General features: G+C 42.6%; 1 protein-coding gene across 1 annotated transcript; it reads right to left on the bottom strand.

The window, feature by feature from the left end:
* Window positions 1–334: 334 nt before the first annotated feature.
* Window positions 335–14139, bottom strand: T265_14674 (hypothetical protein; the record flags this gene model as incomplete). The annotated part of the gene is made up of 9 exons (XM_009174703.1): window positions 335–432; window positions 2667–2822; window positions 5283–5372; window positions 7452–7568; window positions 8370–8501; window positions 9858–9903; window positions 11949–12028; window positions 12820–12901; window positions 13964–14139. Coding segments are annotated over 9 exons (975 nt in total), but the record flags the coding sequence as incomplete, so codon positions are not given.
* Between the last annotated feature and the right edge of the window lie 774 nt (window positions 14140–14913).

Consider the following 14913-nt stretch of genomic DNA (forward strand, 5'->3'; position numbering starts at 1 on the left):
GGAGAACGATTGAAATTTGTGCAGTGTGTTTGTGTCGACAAACGAGAAAAAACTGTTCTACCTGTGTAGGCCTGCTGGCCTATTTACTCCTCCTGTGCAACTATCGTGCACTGGTAGGTCGGATATGTGGAGGCGTCTTGATGAGTTCACAAGGAATGAGCACCCCGACAGTTTTGCCTTAATGCTTTAGGTTTTGTTTTACCGAACGATTTCTGGATGGCTAGCTTGATGGAAAAACACACCCGATGCTTTGTGACGATGGAAAACACGGTGCAGACAAGCTGCAGTTCATTTTATATTGGTAAAATCACAAAACACGTTGCTTGTCGGTTAAGAACAAACGTTGTGGACAGAGTCGATTAGGGTTTTTGCCTTGTATCCGGCTTTGCACAGCTCCATGAAATGATTTGTTTGCCGAGCTACTTCGGGGACCTAAAGGCATATAGATAACAGGATCTCAGCTAGGAAAACTGAAGGTTCCCTGCGCACAGGGAGGACTCGGTTTCCTACATGTCGAGCACAGATTTGTAATAATGACTAAGTACGCTTTCAAACGATCAGGAGAGTGCGCTCACACAAGATTGATCCTAAAGTCTACCAAAAGGAATCAGAATTTTATAGGAAATGATCATTATGCTAAAGAGTGGGGCAGATTGTCAGTGAGGTACACTGAAGGTCAGGCGGATGATGGGTTCGTGATTCGTTGGCGAGTATCGGCATATCTGAATTCTGGTCATTTCGAAGCGATTTGATACATCTCCCTCAAATGCTAGCTGAGAACACGCGAAATATTTCAGTTGAGTAGCAGATGAGTGAAAATGTGTGAACATCAGAAAACAAAATACATATTAAAACTATGTTCCGTATTGCTCTTCTTGGGGCTCATCAGGCTGTCGCCGTTCCAGATTTTCCGTCAACCCTATGTTCTACCTGAGACCAAATTGTACGGATTTGTTTTGTTGGTAATCCACTGAAGTTATACAAGTTAATCCTCCGTACAGGGGAGTGTCTGTGTTCTATTCGGTTGAACATCCACCACCATTAGATCAAATCGTATTAAATCAGACGAAAGAGTAGAATACTTGTGCTTTCCACTGGACTTCCTCTGTGCAGAATGGATTTGTGAATTCCAAAAAAACGGCCACATCAAGGAAGGACTACCCAGGATTCACTCATTTAACCAATTACCGTTGTGCGACAATAGTGGTCAGCAAATTTGTCTTCGAAGTGCATTCGTAAGTCAGGCGTGTTTTGAGATTCAAGGAATCTCCGGTGAACAATCAAGTGAGAATAAACCGTGTACGCTTACTGAACATTCACGGAGGCAACACGTGATTCAAGAATGCTTAGTCTAACCATTTACGCGATCGATTGCTCTGGATGGGAGAATGGATATCAACTAACCAAAAGCAAATTCCTCGGTAGTTTGAAAAAGGCATGTGTTACATTTCATGGCAAAGGCTTCTTAAGCGAAGTGAACCAACAATGCCCCGATGCCGTCGCTGAAGATATGGAACGACTCTTAGGATTACTAAACGTATGGTATGCTTCTCAAACGTTTTGTGTGTTGCTGCGTGTTGTCGTTGATCAATTTCAAATACTGGTAATTAGAACATCGGCAGCAGCGGGCATTCGTGACCTTTCACGCAAACTACTTACAGGTAGAACCAAACGGGATTTTGTAACGAAGGCTGTTCTCGCTGACTAAACAAGCGGGATTTATACCACTGCATACAGAATAACCAAACTTTGAGTCAACAGACATCTGAAAGTAGTTGTCAAAACATTGAAACCACGATAGACACTCAAACTGAAACGGATATATTCCTAACAACTGACTCCGGTTCATTAGTTACGAGTATCATTCTGGGCTTGTCCTTCTGTCGTTTGCCGCACTGGTGGTTCAATTTTTCTGTTGGTTGGACGTCACTGTTTTCGGTAAATGTTCTTCAAAATTCTGCGTTGTGAACAACAATTCTAGCTACATTTGCTGGTCAAATCTCGCTTCACAATGTTCCTTAGCAGCACTGATCTCACGGACCATTCGGAAACAAGGAACCTCTCATTGAGGCTAACCCGTGTCACTTGCAATCTCAATCTATCCGCTTTTCGTGGTGCTGTGTTGTACCGGTTAGAATCGGTACCGGTTCTCAATCGGCTTAACCTTGCCAGGAAGGTCAAGGAATCCAGCCAGTGTAGCTGCAAAACTGAACTGACATGAACTGGACTAAACTGAACTGAACCGAACTGAACTGAACTGAACTAAATTCAATTTAGTTGACTCAATCTTGGTATGTACATATGCACATTGCAAAGAATAGGAGATATTATTCCATAACTTCTCGGAATGCTTAAAAATCCGAACTGCCTTAACCAATTTCTACCTTCTATGAGTCGCATTTGTGATAACGAATTTAGACATTACGCGTCTCCTTAAATGAACACGATGTTCCGGAATTAAGGTGCGATTGAACGAACTGAAAGAGGATGCTAGTGATGTGAGTACCGAATTTGCCACAAACGTTCCTACCGTAAAGGTCGTCTGCTAGCGGTTTATCTGTAGGTAATTTTGGGACCGAAGCTCACCTTACGTTACGCAAGGAGTAAATGCATTCACTAGTAATGTAAGCGGGCCCTTGTGTCCGTACATCAGAAGGTCAACTCACCTGCTGAATTGTAAAGCAGTGCGTCCGGAATTGATCGAATAGTGCCTGAAAACACATCGTCTCGTCCCTTTTAGACAAGCCATTCAGAGTTAGCTTATGGTGGGTCGTCACGTCCGTGACGATGTCGCGAAACGTTTCCTTGACGATGTGGCCAAGCTAAAAGACGCGGGAAGAATGGTTATGGCTTCTAGCACATCTAATCGAAGAACGTTGGATTTTTGGGTAGCATCAATAATCGACCGCTAAAATACAGGACTGGTTAAGATTTATTTGCTCCCATGCATTCGCAACACATATTCTCTATCGTTCTTTCAGTTCTCGGTTGATGATCAGTGGAATAAGGTAAAATGCAAACCTGAATTGCACGGTTCGGCTTTCGTCAAGCGGTTCGATGTTCTTCCTTGATTGCGGCCTCCATCAAGCGTCGAGACATTGAAAACAAATGCGCCTGGCAAGAGTGTTTTTTATCTGCAGCGTTCGGCTGGAACCAAGAAGACAATTGGGAAACATTCACTGTCATCAGGAGATCTGACGACACTGACTGGAACATTCACTGTCATCAGGAGATCTGACGATACTGACTGGAAGAATTGCCTTCCTAGACCACTCACTATTAAGAAGAAACTACATAATACCACTCGGTTTCCAGGGTTACGCAAGTTGTCGCAGGAATTTTGTCGCCCGCAGTTCATGTTGCGGTAAGTGGAACGTCACTAACGTTTCATGTATTTCCTTAAATATTTGAAACCAGATCTGTAATATCGTGTATTGTATTGTGCCGTAATCACATCCAGCCAATATTCTTGATGACACAAAGCCCTGTTGCCGAAATAGTTAGCATTTTGATTTCAGCAGGTGATGACGTTTAGTGGTAAATACCATGTTCGGTCGAAGGAATAACATGAGATCAACGAATAAATTCAATCAGTGAAACGCTCAAATTTTGGAGCGATAGGATTTCCAAATCAGCACGATTATCACTGACGATGCTACAGGCAATCATCAGCCGCTCCATGCGTATGATGTACGTTTCGCTCGCTCCGATTTGTTTATGTAGATTGACCGCTATTAATCTCTTTGTTGTTTATCTATCTATCTATCTATCTATCTCTCTATCTATCTATCTATCTATCTATCTATGTATTTATCTATCAGTCCATCGAGTCGTTTGTAGCAAACCACATTGAAAGGCTCCTCGGATGAGCGTTGTTGATCGCAGTAACTCTTGTTTACATCCCAAGACATTTCAATTGAGGTTGTTGAGTCACTCCAAAATTAGCGCTCTTTGTCGATAGCAACTTGGTTCGTAGGCGTTTCTGCCTGTGAATTGGCAACTCTATAGAGTGTCCTACGAATATGGAGTGGTAACTTGGTTCCGTAAACAAATATCTAACACGGCGCTGAGCACATACTAGTATTGTGTGTCATTCCGGTGCATAGGTAGATCATAATGACCTTGGAATTTTCCAATTATGAGACTTCCCATCGTCGGCAATAATGAATAAACAGACAGCAATTAGTGTATTATCAACCGCGATAGCATCTTGTTCCATAAATGTAGAAGCGGCTAACTCTGCAACCGTAGTTTTACATCGTAGTACTCACGCGTTCGTGTAGAATGATCCGGTTGATCAACGAACATTAATTCCGAAACCGTTTCGCAAACACCAATGTATGCCAGTGATGTCCACCGAGTCAATAATATAATCACATATGTTTGCTCGGTCAGGTCCACAACGAATTTCAAAACTACATTGACTAAGTTTCTGCGAATCGGACCAAGGCGCAGTATCCGAGGTGTCGATGTATATTTCGAATGTGTGCCTAGTTGAGCATATTTCTGAAACATTACCGTAGCTAGCTAGTTCAGTAACAGCGTGGCCATATAGTATATTTTAAGATTGAATCGCATCACGATGAATTCTTGACGTGCTTTTATCGATCGCCTGTACCCATCTTATTGTAGACTTCCGCTCTGTGCCGCCTAGCAGATCTTTCTCATTTAAATGGATATTTTGCCTTTCGATGAAGCCAATCTATGCTGAAAAACGGAGGAGCACTGAATGGTTATTTCCTCTTTATTGGGAGTCAGAAGAAGTGTGTACATTACTCCAGTAGGGAACTGATAAACATTCTGCCATAGGGGACTGATCAGCAGCTTGGACAGCACACGGCGTCACTCATCGTTCAATCGCGGAAAACCACATCAGGTGGCCACGTATTGACTGGCTCCTCATGTGTCAGCTTTTCAGCTGCAAGTAAAACTATTCTGTAAAATTTTTCTTCCTCTGGGCTACTTGTAAATGATTCATATACATTCGACTTCCTTTTGTACCATAAAACACAGACGTATGAAGCATAAGGGGCCTAAAGTCATAGCTTGGCTATCCGAAAAGTGAAACTGTCCAGGCTTGGATATCTTGACACCTGGACTAGCAGCCTTGTTGAACTTCGTCTATGGAACCTGAAGTTCCTAATCGAGTGTTTTCAACACTGACCGTGACCTTTCACAGATAACAAAACACAACTGTCATCTCGATAAATACACTCATTTCCAAAACAATTTGCTTCTTCACAAAAAACTCAACTGAATTTCTCCGTGACTGTGTGACTCACCATCTCACCGTACTTCATCACATGACTCTCCGCTGTCCCTTTTTTCACCTCCTCGTACTGTTGATCCAGTGTACGCGTTTTCAAGTCATGCTGCGCGCGAGGGAGAGGTAATGACAAAGGGGAGATGTGTAGGGGACACACATCATCTTACGCAATTTCAAGATTGATCCAATGTAGGCAAAACTGTGAAACTGTCACTAGAGATACGATAGTCGAGGTATGGAACGACCCATACTAATTGTAAATTAGTAAGCATTCCGACACATCCTAGGGATTTGATGCTGTATAGTATTGATCACCGCCATCATCATCATCGAGTGCAAAAGTAGAGGAAAAAACGGATGCTATACTGCCGCACATGCATTCCAATTTATTTGTAGTAGAAAAAGGAAGGCTAATGGAACGGGAATGAAAACATAGGCCTAGTCTTCAGAAAGCACCCGAGGTACATACACCTCCGACAATTAGTCAGACAATCTGGACGGAAACTGACAGCATTAACGCCAGTGACAATACTGGGTCACCATATTATTCGGCGTCTCTAGCCAGGCACTGAGATAGTCATTTAGACCTCATTCTGAAAGGTGAAAAAAACTAACAGTATTGAAACTTTTCATAGAATCCTTAATTTCCTGCTGTCATGTGAAGTTACGTTCACCTTTAGGTCTCTGACAATCCGGACTGGGCACGGAAGTCAACACCCTGCTCGGCAGTCAGTAACTAAACATGCGTAAACATGTGTTGCAATCCTGGACGCATATTTTGAATAAAGTATTGTCAGCTAGGGAAACAGTTAAACGTCATTCATTTGTGATGAAGCAGGATATGTGACAAAAATAAAAACTCGATTTTCGATGACCTGGATCCCGAGTGAATATCTATGCAACAGAATACTCTGCACACTACTTTTTGTGGTTTATTTCGACAGATATATTGAGACGAATGCGTTCAGGAGATCCATTATCACCATCAATATCACGATGATCACCCACGTCCTACTCCTCGACATGATAATAATGGTAATAATGATAATCAATGTCATCATTATCAGCATCCCTATTTAAAACTGACGATTCCCTGAGCGTATTCGAAATTCACTGAAAGCCATATTCCGAAGAAAGGAGTCAAAATGAATGGGTGAAACTTGGTGCTGGGCCACCACAATAATTTCGATCCTCCTGCAGCTTCAGGCATACACTCAAGCGATGTGAATCAAAAATGACAACAGTCAAACCACCTGATATCAATTCAAATGCATAATTTCCGAAAAATTCACCCAAACACAGTGGAACTAAGGCAGTCTCCATCTTAAGGGGCGATGTACATCGATGGCACCCAGACATTCGATAGACCCATACCTCTATGCATAACTATTCATACCTCCACAAGTTTAGAGGTTAGCGGAATCGAGGGGTTAGTGAGGATGTTTAGATATCCAACTAATTCTTTCTTTATTTTGGGGCCACCGGGCGGTCGAGATTGCTGAATTCACATTAATCTTGTTCATGTTTCAAAACTAAATTTGTCGTGGCACCATTGGAGAAGGTGGTGTTTGTGTTAGGTAGTCATTTGCGAGCTGAAATGTCTATAAAAGAATTATAACCAGTCTCGCAAAGCGCGCCATACTAATGAAGGATATTAATGCTGAGTAGGTTGCAGGCCAAAGGAAAACATTTGCCCGGCTTGATGCAAGCTAAGCTGAACCGGAGCTGACATATCCAAATTGGTGACACCAAATGTTGGATCTGTGTTCGGAGGTTGATTTTTGGGATGAGTGGACAACCTCACGCTGTCGAATAAGCCACAATGTGCGAAATATTCATTACCTTAATGATACCTAGGTAGGCGTAATCATCGGCGTTCAAGACTGGAAGGAGATAAGACAAGAAGCACACATCTACTCTGCGCATGATAAACGAGTACCGGAAGTCGAAACAAAAATTTGGGTCGAGTGTTCGCAAACGTCAATAGTATTTGCTGACTCTGGAAGATACCTGGCCCCAATGTCATCCAAAGATCTATATTTCTAAGAGGATTGTAGCCAACGCATTCGAAATAAACGAAGAAGTATTTTAATGTACCAAGTGGACTGCCACTGGCTCGTGACTACAACGTTATTACCCAACCAAAACTGATAGGCTTATCTGCAGTAGTTTTGCTAAAACTCACGTATTCCGAATCTGTAATCCAGGCGTACGGGAATTCGTTCGCTAGACAAGTATCGATATCCTTGTCAGTACAAAAAATAGACCAGGATTCTTCATCTTCCTTGGCTGATGTTAACAACTACAGATTAGATTTAGGGGTTCAGGCAAAATATAATGTTGGTCAATATCAAATATGCGTAAAATAGTGAGATAAATGATTGGCAAACTGATCATGTGACCCGCAGAAATTATGAAGCTGTACGAATCCTGGAACTAACACATTTCTTAGAAGGTCCCTGACAGTCCGTTGTCAGATTCCATGGTTTTCACGCCACTGGCGACGAACCAGGTAGGCAAAGACCTCGACTTTCCATAGAACTCAGTTACTTCTTGAACCCAAACCGGACGGACTGGCCAAACACGCTCACGAACGACACAATTCGCTGGATTCGGTTGGGTCAGCTCGGAAAGTTCAAATCAGCATGTGAATGTCCAATCTGTATTTTTTATAGCATGCATGTATCAGACCTGTTTTTTGATGGGTTGACGTGTACATTTTATAAAATAGCCACGATCCACTCACAATCAACAAAGAAGATACTCACTGGGCATTGGTGGTTGCCTCAAACGGACAACAAAATATCACAGGGGTTGTACGGGTTACACAATGATTTCTTCAACCCATATGCAGCTATTTCATCAGAAGAAGCGATAACAGTCATCGAAGGCTGAATGTTGTGCAAGCCCCGGCTAAACGGTTCTTGAGTAGAGCCAGAAACTAATTCCTTACAAGGATCACAAAGAAGACAAGGATGAACCGAGCTGGGAATTTTGTTTTGTTGTACTGGCAAGTGCAGCATTTTAACCATATATGGAGGACATTCTGAGTGCTACCACTCAGGATCTGTACGACACCGTGCCAAACACTTACGCTACTTACTTCCCATATTTGAAGGAAGAGTATTTCGAAACAGAGAGCCGGAGTAGCACGCCTCCACGTACAGCACAAATTTGTTGTACTTTTTTTTGAATGCATGTAGGCGAGGATATCGTTCAACTCCACGGCATGCAGCTGTCGCAACACAGGAAGGAAAATTCTCGTGAGCTGGAGATAGCTCAGGGACAAAAGCAAGAACGTAACGATTTCGAACCCAACCTCAGCATTTCGACTGTTCCCTTCTGGATTTCGGAAAATTTCAGTGTCTCATCCCTCGTGGAATAGCAGTTGAGCACCGTATGGGTAATCCAGCTGAATTAGTATTGATTGTTTTGGGAATAATGTCCAACAGAATCAGATGATAGACAACGTTTGAATGCGTTTTGCTAAGCTTTTTGGAGTCATCACTGAGTACCATGTTAAACGTCTTTTCGTATCTCGGTATATGAGTGCCAGCATGTCCCCTGTAGGTTTGGTCAGCTATAATGTTGACGGTACTGTAAACCTCTCTTGAAAATACTACGCAAAGACCAATATTAGAGTGAACAAGTGCAGTCACAAAATCGGAATGATGGATGGGCAGTTTGAACGACTGATTTTCATGTCACTTCGATAGTCACTTCCACCTCCGTTTTGAAATATTTTTCCCACGTCCCAATCTATAGAGAGTATTTTAACTCCAATCGCGATTCACGAAATTTAAGGCAAAGAACGGCACCCTTTCAAATGTCTTCTCACTACAAACAGACTTTAAGTAGTTAAAAGGGAACACTAACTCACCCGACAGTTAGATCTTTTCATTTGAGAAGACGTCACTCGAGGAGTCAGCCATCAGTGGTGTGGATCCCTTGATTGAAGAATAGGCGACGTTATGTCCTGATTTAACGCGGACAAATCAGGCCGTCGTTTGGCTGCCCATGGCCGAGCGGTTTTATATTGCAACTACCAAGCACACCGTTGACGAATCCCAATGAGGATGGAACCGCTGAATATTGCTTCCCGGAATTTCCACACAGACTGGTTTCCCATACCTAACATCTTCATACTACCAAAGTTTGGCGCTGTGTTTCCAGAAGTAAGGAAGATTGAGTCGCTCTGAAAGGAGGACTTCAGCTGACGAGTTTTTCGTGTGCTACCGTATACAACCAGCTTCTGTGTACATGGTATCTACGTTTGCTCAGAAGTCTAAATGAATCGACCGCGAAACCATGTGAGTTGAGTGACCTGAATTAAGTGAAACGAAATCTTGACGTTATCACTTAACGCACCTAGACGAGGCCTACTAAATTGAATTGCAGGGGATATCACTTTTGGGAGACTATAAGCTCTCATTTATAAAGAATTATGGATGAGGACGCGCCAACATATGTTTATCTAAGACTCTCCAATCCGTTCTCCATTTAGCTTCCTACGGAAAAACTGTGTGCTATAAAAGTGGTTACCAAAATTATCTAAACTTACTTCTTCTTCTAGCAATTTAACAAAGGATACTGCACCGTGCCCAGAATAGAAGAGGAACACGTTGTCATCAGGACCGCTGTAGGTGGGCAGAATGGTTAAGGTGGTAACGAAGAGGAGCCTATTTTGTGGAGCAACCAAACATAGGAAAGCACAACATAAAATGGCAGAACTAGGATGACAGCGAACACAGCGTCAGAATATTGTTTTGTCCAGGCTACTGGTTATAATCGGCATCCAAATTAAATTTTCGCTGTTCTGGATTTGCATGGTCACGTGAAAGCGGGAGTAAAAGATCTATTTTAGGACATCCGATGGTTTATAATACATCACGTGTTATAGTAGCTCCTAGGGTTTTGAATGCATGGAGGTGAATGGAGGCAGTCTTATACTTCAGTTAGTTTTATCATCTTGCCATTGGAACGGTCACACTCAAATCTTTCGAAGTCACACTCTTAATAGCATGATTATATCTGTGCATGAAAATATCTACACTACTGAGGGAAATATTTTAATTAGCAATAGACGACCCTACACTTTGGACAGGGATATCCAAGAGGCCATATGTTTTTATATGTAATTGATCTAGATATGTTCAGTTTGCTGGTCTTTGATCAAGAGGGCGCCCGTCGGTTCTCTGATCCCGATGATCACCTTGGAGTTGTTTCATCACCAACCGAAGTGACATCATGAGTCAATGTTTGGGTAAGCACCCCCTGAATACCAGTCTGGCATTATGCGGCTGTGACTGGTTGACGGGAGCATAAAGTTTGCGGGGTTCAATTGGTTCAGTTCGATGTGCACTGCGTTGTGGTTCGCGTTCCCTGAATTTGATATGTGCTTTCAGTAGCTTCTGTCTGAGGACCATTTGGTAAGGGTCCGATTGGCCGGTTACTGAGTACTTTGTGTTGCGGTCCGCCTTCCCCACATTTAATAGGCTCTCAATAAGACTTCAGATTTTAGTACTCCATTTTGTTTGGTTCGTCTTGAATATCTTTTGGGCTGTGACCTGATTTTCAGGGTCCTTTTGGCTAAATGCTCTTCCTCTGATAGAACTGTCTATTAAGAACGGGAGTCTATCGCCATTGAGTAACTATTCTGAAAACTATTTCATCCACTATCTCAACAAACTACATGGTTTGGTTAGCTTATGATCAGAAAGCTTTTGTTCACCTTGTGGTTAGTTATGCATTAGATCCGCAAAGGAAACTATTTGAGGCACAAGAATAAAGCAGTTTGCTGTGAAGTAGAAGAGAATAAAAAACCGCCGAGCTCACCTTGAACAAATCTTTGTACAACATCAGCCAACTTCCAAAATACAAACTGTTAGGCTCACGGTATGGCAAACAGTAAAAATGTTTTGAATATGACGAACGAGATATTCTGCACGAAAGTGTTTGGATGCAGAAAAATAGCTTGCTACAACAGGATATAGTGCCCGTGACAGGCAGTGGAAACTCCGTACTCTAGGCAACAGTCAATACATTGCGACTGACCCATTGTTATTTTGCGGATGCGTTCAGCAATGGATTTCAAACTGAGTGCGTTTGAGGGTGAATGCTGGAACTCCCCACCCCAAGCTATTGATAGGACTGGCGAAACCTCAGAGTAAGTTCCATCTGAACAGCTACCAGACCGCTGTTTTGGAATGGTGACCGAACAGAACACGGGGCACCAAGTTCCTGGAAGCGAAGCTGAATGACAGCAGACCACCAACTAACAGTGTTCTTAAAAAATTTACTCAAAAGGGTTCGCGGGAGCTGGGAATATCTAATTAAGTATCTACACACTGCTCCCCTACAAAGCATCGGCTACTCAGGAAACACGCCCAAATGGCTGGTGACTACGGATTGCGCCGCAATCGCAAATCCAAACGGTGTATACCTGAACTATGCCATTGATATAATAATAACGCATAGTCTGAAATGGAAAAAAACGTTTGCCCTTAAAACGGCAAATGTAATGACTGACTTCGGGAGCTTCAGTAAAACAGATTATGTACCATATTACTTACGAGAATACTAAACACGCATTTCGTAAATCCGAAGACGGTGACCTCCAAAACTAGAATTCTTGCTGTGATCAGCAAGTGCATCAACAATATCCATTTCCGCGCAAACTCACCTTTTAAGCACCTTCTTATTTTTGGCTTCAAGTTTCTTATCGCCCTTTAATACGTTCAGGAAATTATTCCGTGTGACATCCTAAAACAGGTGAACACGCATTACCAATTATTCCTGTGACAACGATGTTCTCCGTACTCATTCTATTCACAGTATTCATTCACTTTCAGCCGAAGAGATAATTGAAATCTAGGATCAGCCATCCATCTTCACTCATATTATTTCCACGATGGTCGGTGCATGCTGAAACCTGAAGAATTCAATTGTTCCTCTATGTGCCAAGCATGGCATTGTGATTTGCTCCTCGAGCCCAGTGTTAGTAGTTTAGTGTAACATGGACTAGCTGGGAGCACTACCGAGAAAACCTCATGTACCTCGTTAGCCGAGAAGCACAAACTACGTGAGAAATAACCACTACATGGAAGTGGGTATCACCCATGAGCATGATCACCACAGTGGAACATCTCTTATCTATGATATTCTGTAGCTAAATTTGCTGTCCTGGACACGCTGCTTGGTTTCTTAGGTGCATCCCTCGGGATATCACAGGATATTTCCTCGGAGAAAGCTATTCGCATACTGTTGGTCCATGTGCACTTTTCGCGGTTCTTTCGACAAGAACGCTAGCCTACTTGATAGGACAAATTCAGAAGGGTGAACTCGGTCATGGGCGGTCTGATAGTTTTCTATGACCTCATGACTACTGTTCGTTCAAGTGGATTTACCATCCTGTCATATAGTGAAAGTGATCAATCTGCCATGCCATTTGTATTTTGTTTTGATCTGCACTGTCATTCTACTTGCACATTGTGCTACACGGTGAACTGATGCGGGATTTCACTTGATTGCTGCGCACCGGAACAGGGGCCTACTTTTCCACGGTAGTCAATTACCACACCGTTGTAGACATCTTCGTGCATGTTGTCATGGAACACTTTGCCTCTAAACGGATTTCTAGAATATAAGGATGACAAGTGTCAGTGGGCTTTTTGAGATAACTTAACTTGTAGGTCGAATGGAAAGAAACGAAAGGCTAACAAATTCTGCTGTACGTTGGTCCCGGGTTTGTTTCGGGATAAATTTTCACGACGATTAGTACACCATCTGCCGCACATTCGATCGAGTGTGACTAATAATCCATCACGCAGAAATAATTTAGGTATCCTACAATGCTCCTCGTAGAGTGCACAACAAGAACAATTACAAATTTGGTGCGAAAATTTATTTCTTTCAGGTAAATTTACATTAAAACACCACCAGTGGTAGATTTTCGAGAATATCCATATGCAGTGTACTTGAATGTCATTCGATTGGGTAGGGAACGAGGTGGCTCAGGTGGCTAGGGCGCGAGTTTACCGACGCGCAGTTCCGTAGTTGCAGCCCCACTTCTGCCTTCCGATTCCTTCTGTCTAGGCTTGGGAATCCTGGCAGTATCCCAGCCCTCGTGCAAATTTGGCGTGCCGTGGCAGCTAGACACCTTAGAGATGCCACAGCCAAGCGAACGTTTGGACGATAAACGACCTACGAGTGTTACAGTCTCCACGCAGGAAGCAAATTGTAATGCTTTAGGAAGCTTTCTTCTCCTCTCCAGCTGCATTACAAATTGTTTAGCTTACTACATTGTGTGCTTACTATTCGCTACAAATCATCAGCCAAGTGATGCACTAAAACGACATCTAGATAGCAATGTGATTCATTTCAGGCTACTCGAACGAGTACTCAGACGAGCACATATCATCACTACGGTCATCTACATCATCGTCACCATCATCAGAATGTGCTGCTTGCATCAGGGTTCTATGGCGTCTAGAGTCATGAAACGACATCAACCAAAAGAAAATCTGATATGACATCTGAAGTAACGCATGGAACCCCATAATTGTCTGCAGCTCACATTCAACAATTATATACATGAGAAATACGGCAAACCAGTGAGACGTGGTAAAGCCAAAAAACGAAGCGCCTTATCTAAACCATACTTGCTACAATATAGCAAACGTGTTACGCGATACTTACTTGGGATTGCTTGCAATATCGTCGTAGGCGAAGGTAATTATATTCTCCGCTGGTACGTTGTTTTTACGCACGACTTGATACGCGTGGAAAACGTCAGCCTGAATGAGAACACAAATGACACCGGAAATAAAAAATACCGGGCAGAGTGAGGCATGGAGGACAAAGAAGGCAAGCATGGTGTGTAGGATACTGCCTACTTGGTGGAGTATCCATTATCCCAACAGTATTGAGATGCATTATTTCGAGAACAGGGAGCATGATTCTAATCCGGAAGGAATTGTGTGGACCACAGTTCCACATTCAGTCAAGTGTCCGAACCTGTGCACCGGAGCCGTACAAACTTGGTATCCCTTGACTTTGAAAATACGTTCGAATGTGTAAATCGCTTGTATACTAGATAAATAGTCACATTGCGGTGAAAATCAGTGGCAACAAAATATTACCTATTGAAACTTAAGAATGGATACAGACGAACAGCTTCATTGCCATCCTAAACCCACCTCAAGTAAATGAGGCGCCAGTGGACGAACTATGTTGAGTAAATTGGCGTGCTATATTTTGATCCGAAATACACGGTTAACAAGTTGCATAGAAATGCTTGTTCAGATTGTCTTTATGATTTATTATCAGTCAGGTAAATAACCCAAAAATGTCAGGTTCGGCTATGTAAAGTAATATATAGGTACACTTTCGGTGTCTCAAACATTTTCATACGTGTACGAGTGTGTCTTCTTCGAAGGGATTCTAGTGTGGATCCGCCAATGATGCTAAGTGATAAGCCAAACAGGGTTAGCCATTTAAGCGCCAACTAAGTTCTTTATCATGGCCAAGGATAACATCATTGCTGTATTTCACGTAAAATCATTCTAGACGAAAACAACCGCTGAAAGAGCCTCGTGGACTGTTCCTGTTCGGTTGGTGCCAATATAGTCACTCGAACTAAAAAGCTA

This window comes from Opisthorchis viverrini, assembly GCF_000715545.1.
Source record: "Opisthorchis viverrini unplaced genomic scaffold opera_v5_240, whole genome shotgun sequence".
NCBI classification, from domain to species: domain Eukaryota; kingdom Metazoa; phylum Platyhelminthes; class Trematoda; order Opisthorchiida; family Opisthorchiidae; genus Opisthorchis; species Opisthorchis viverrini.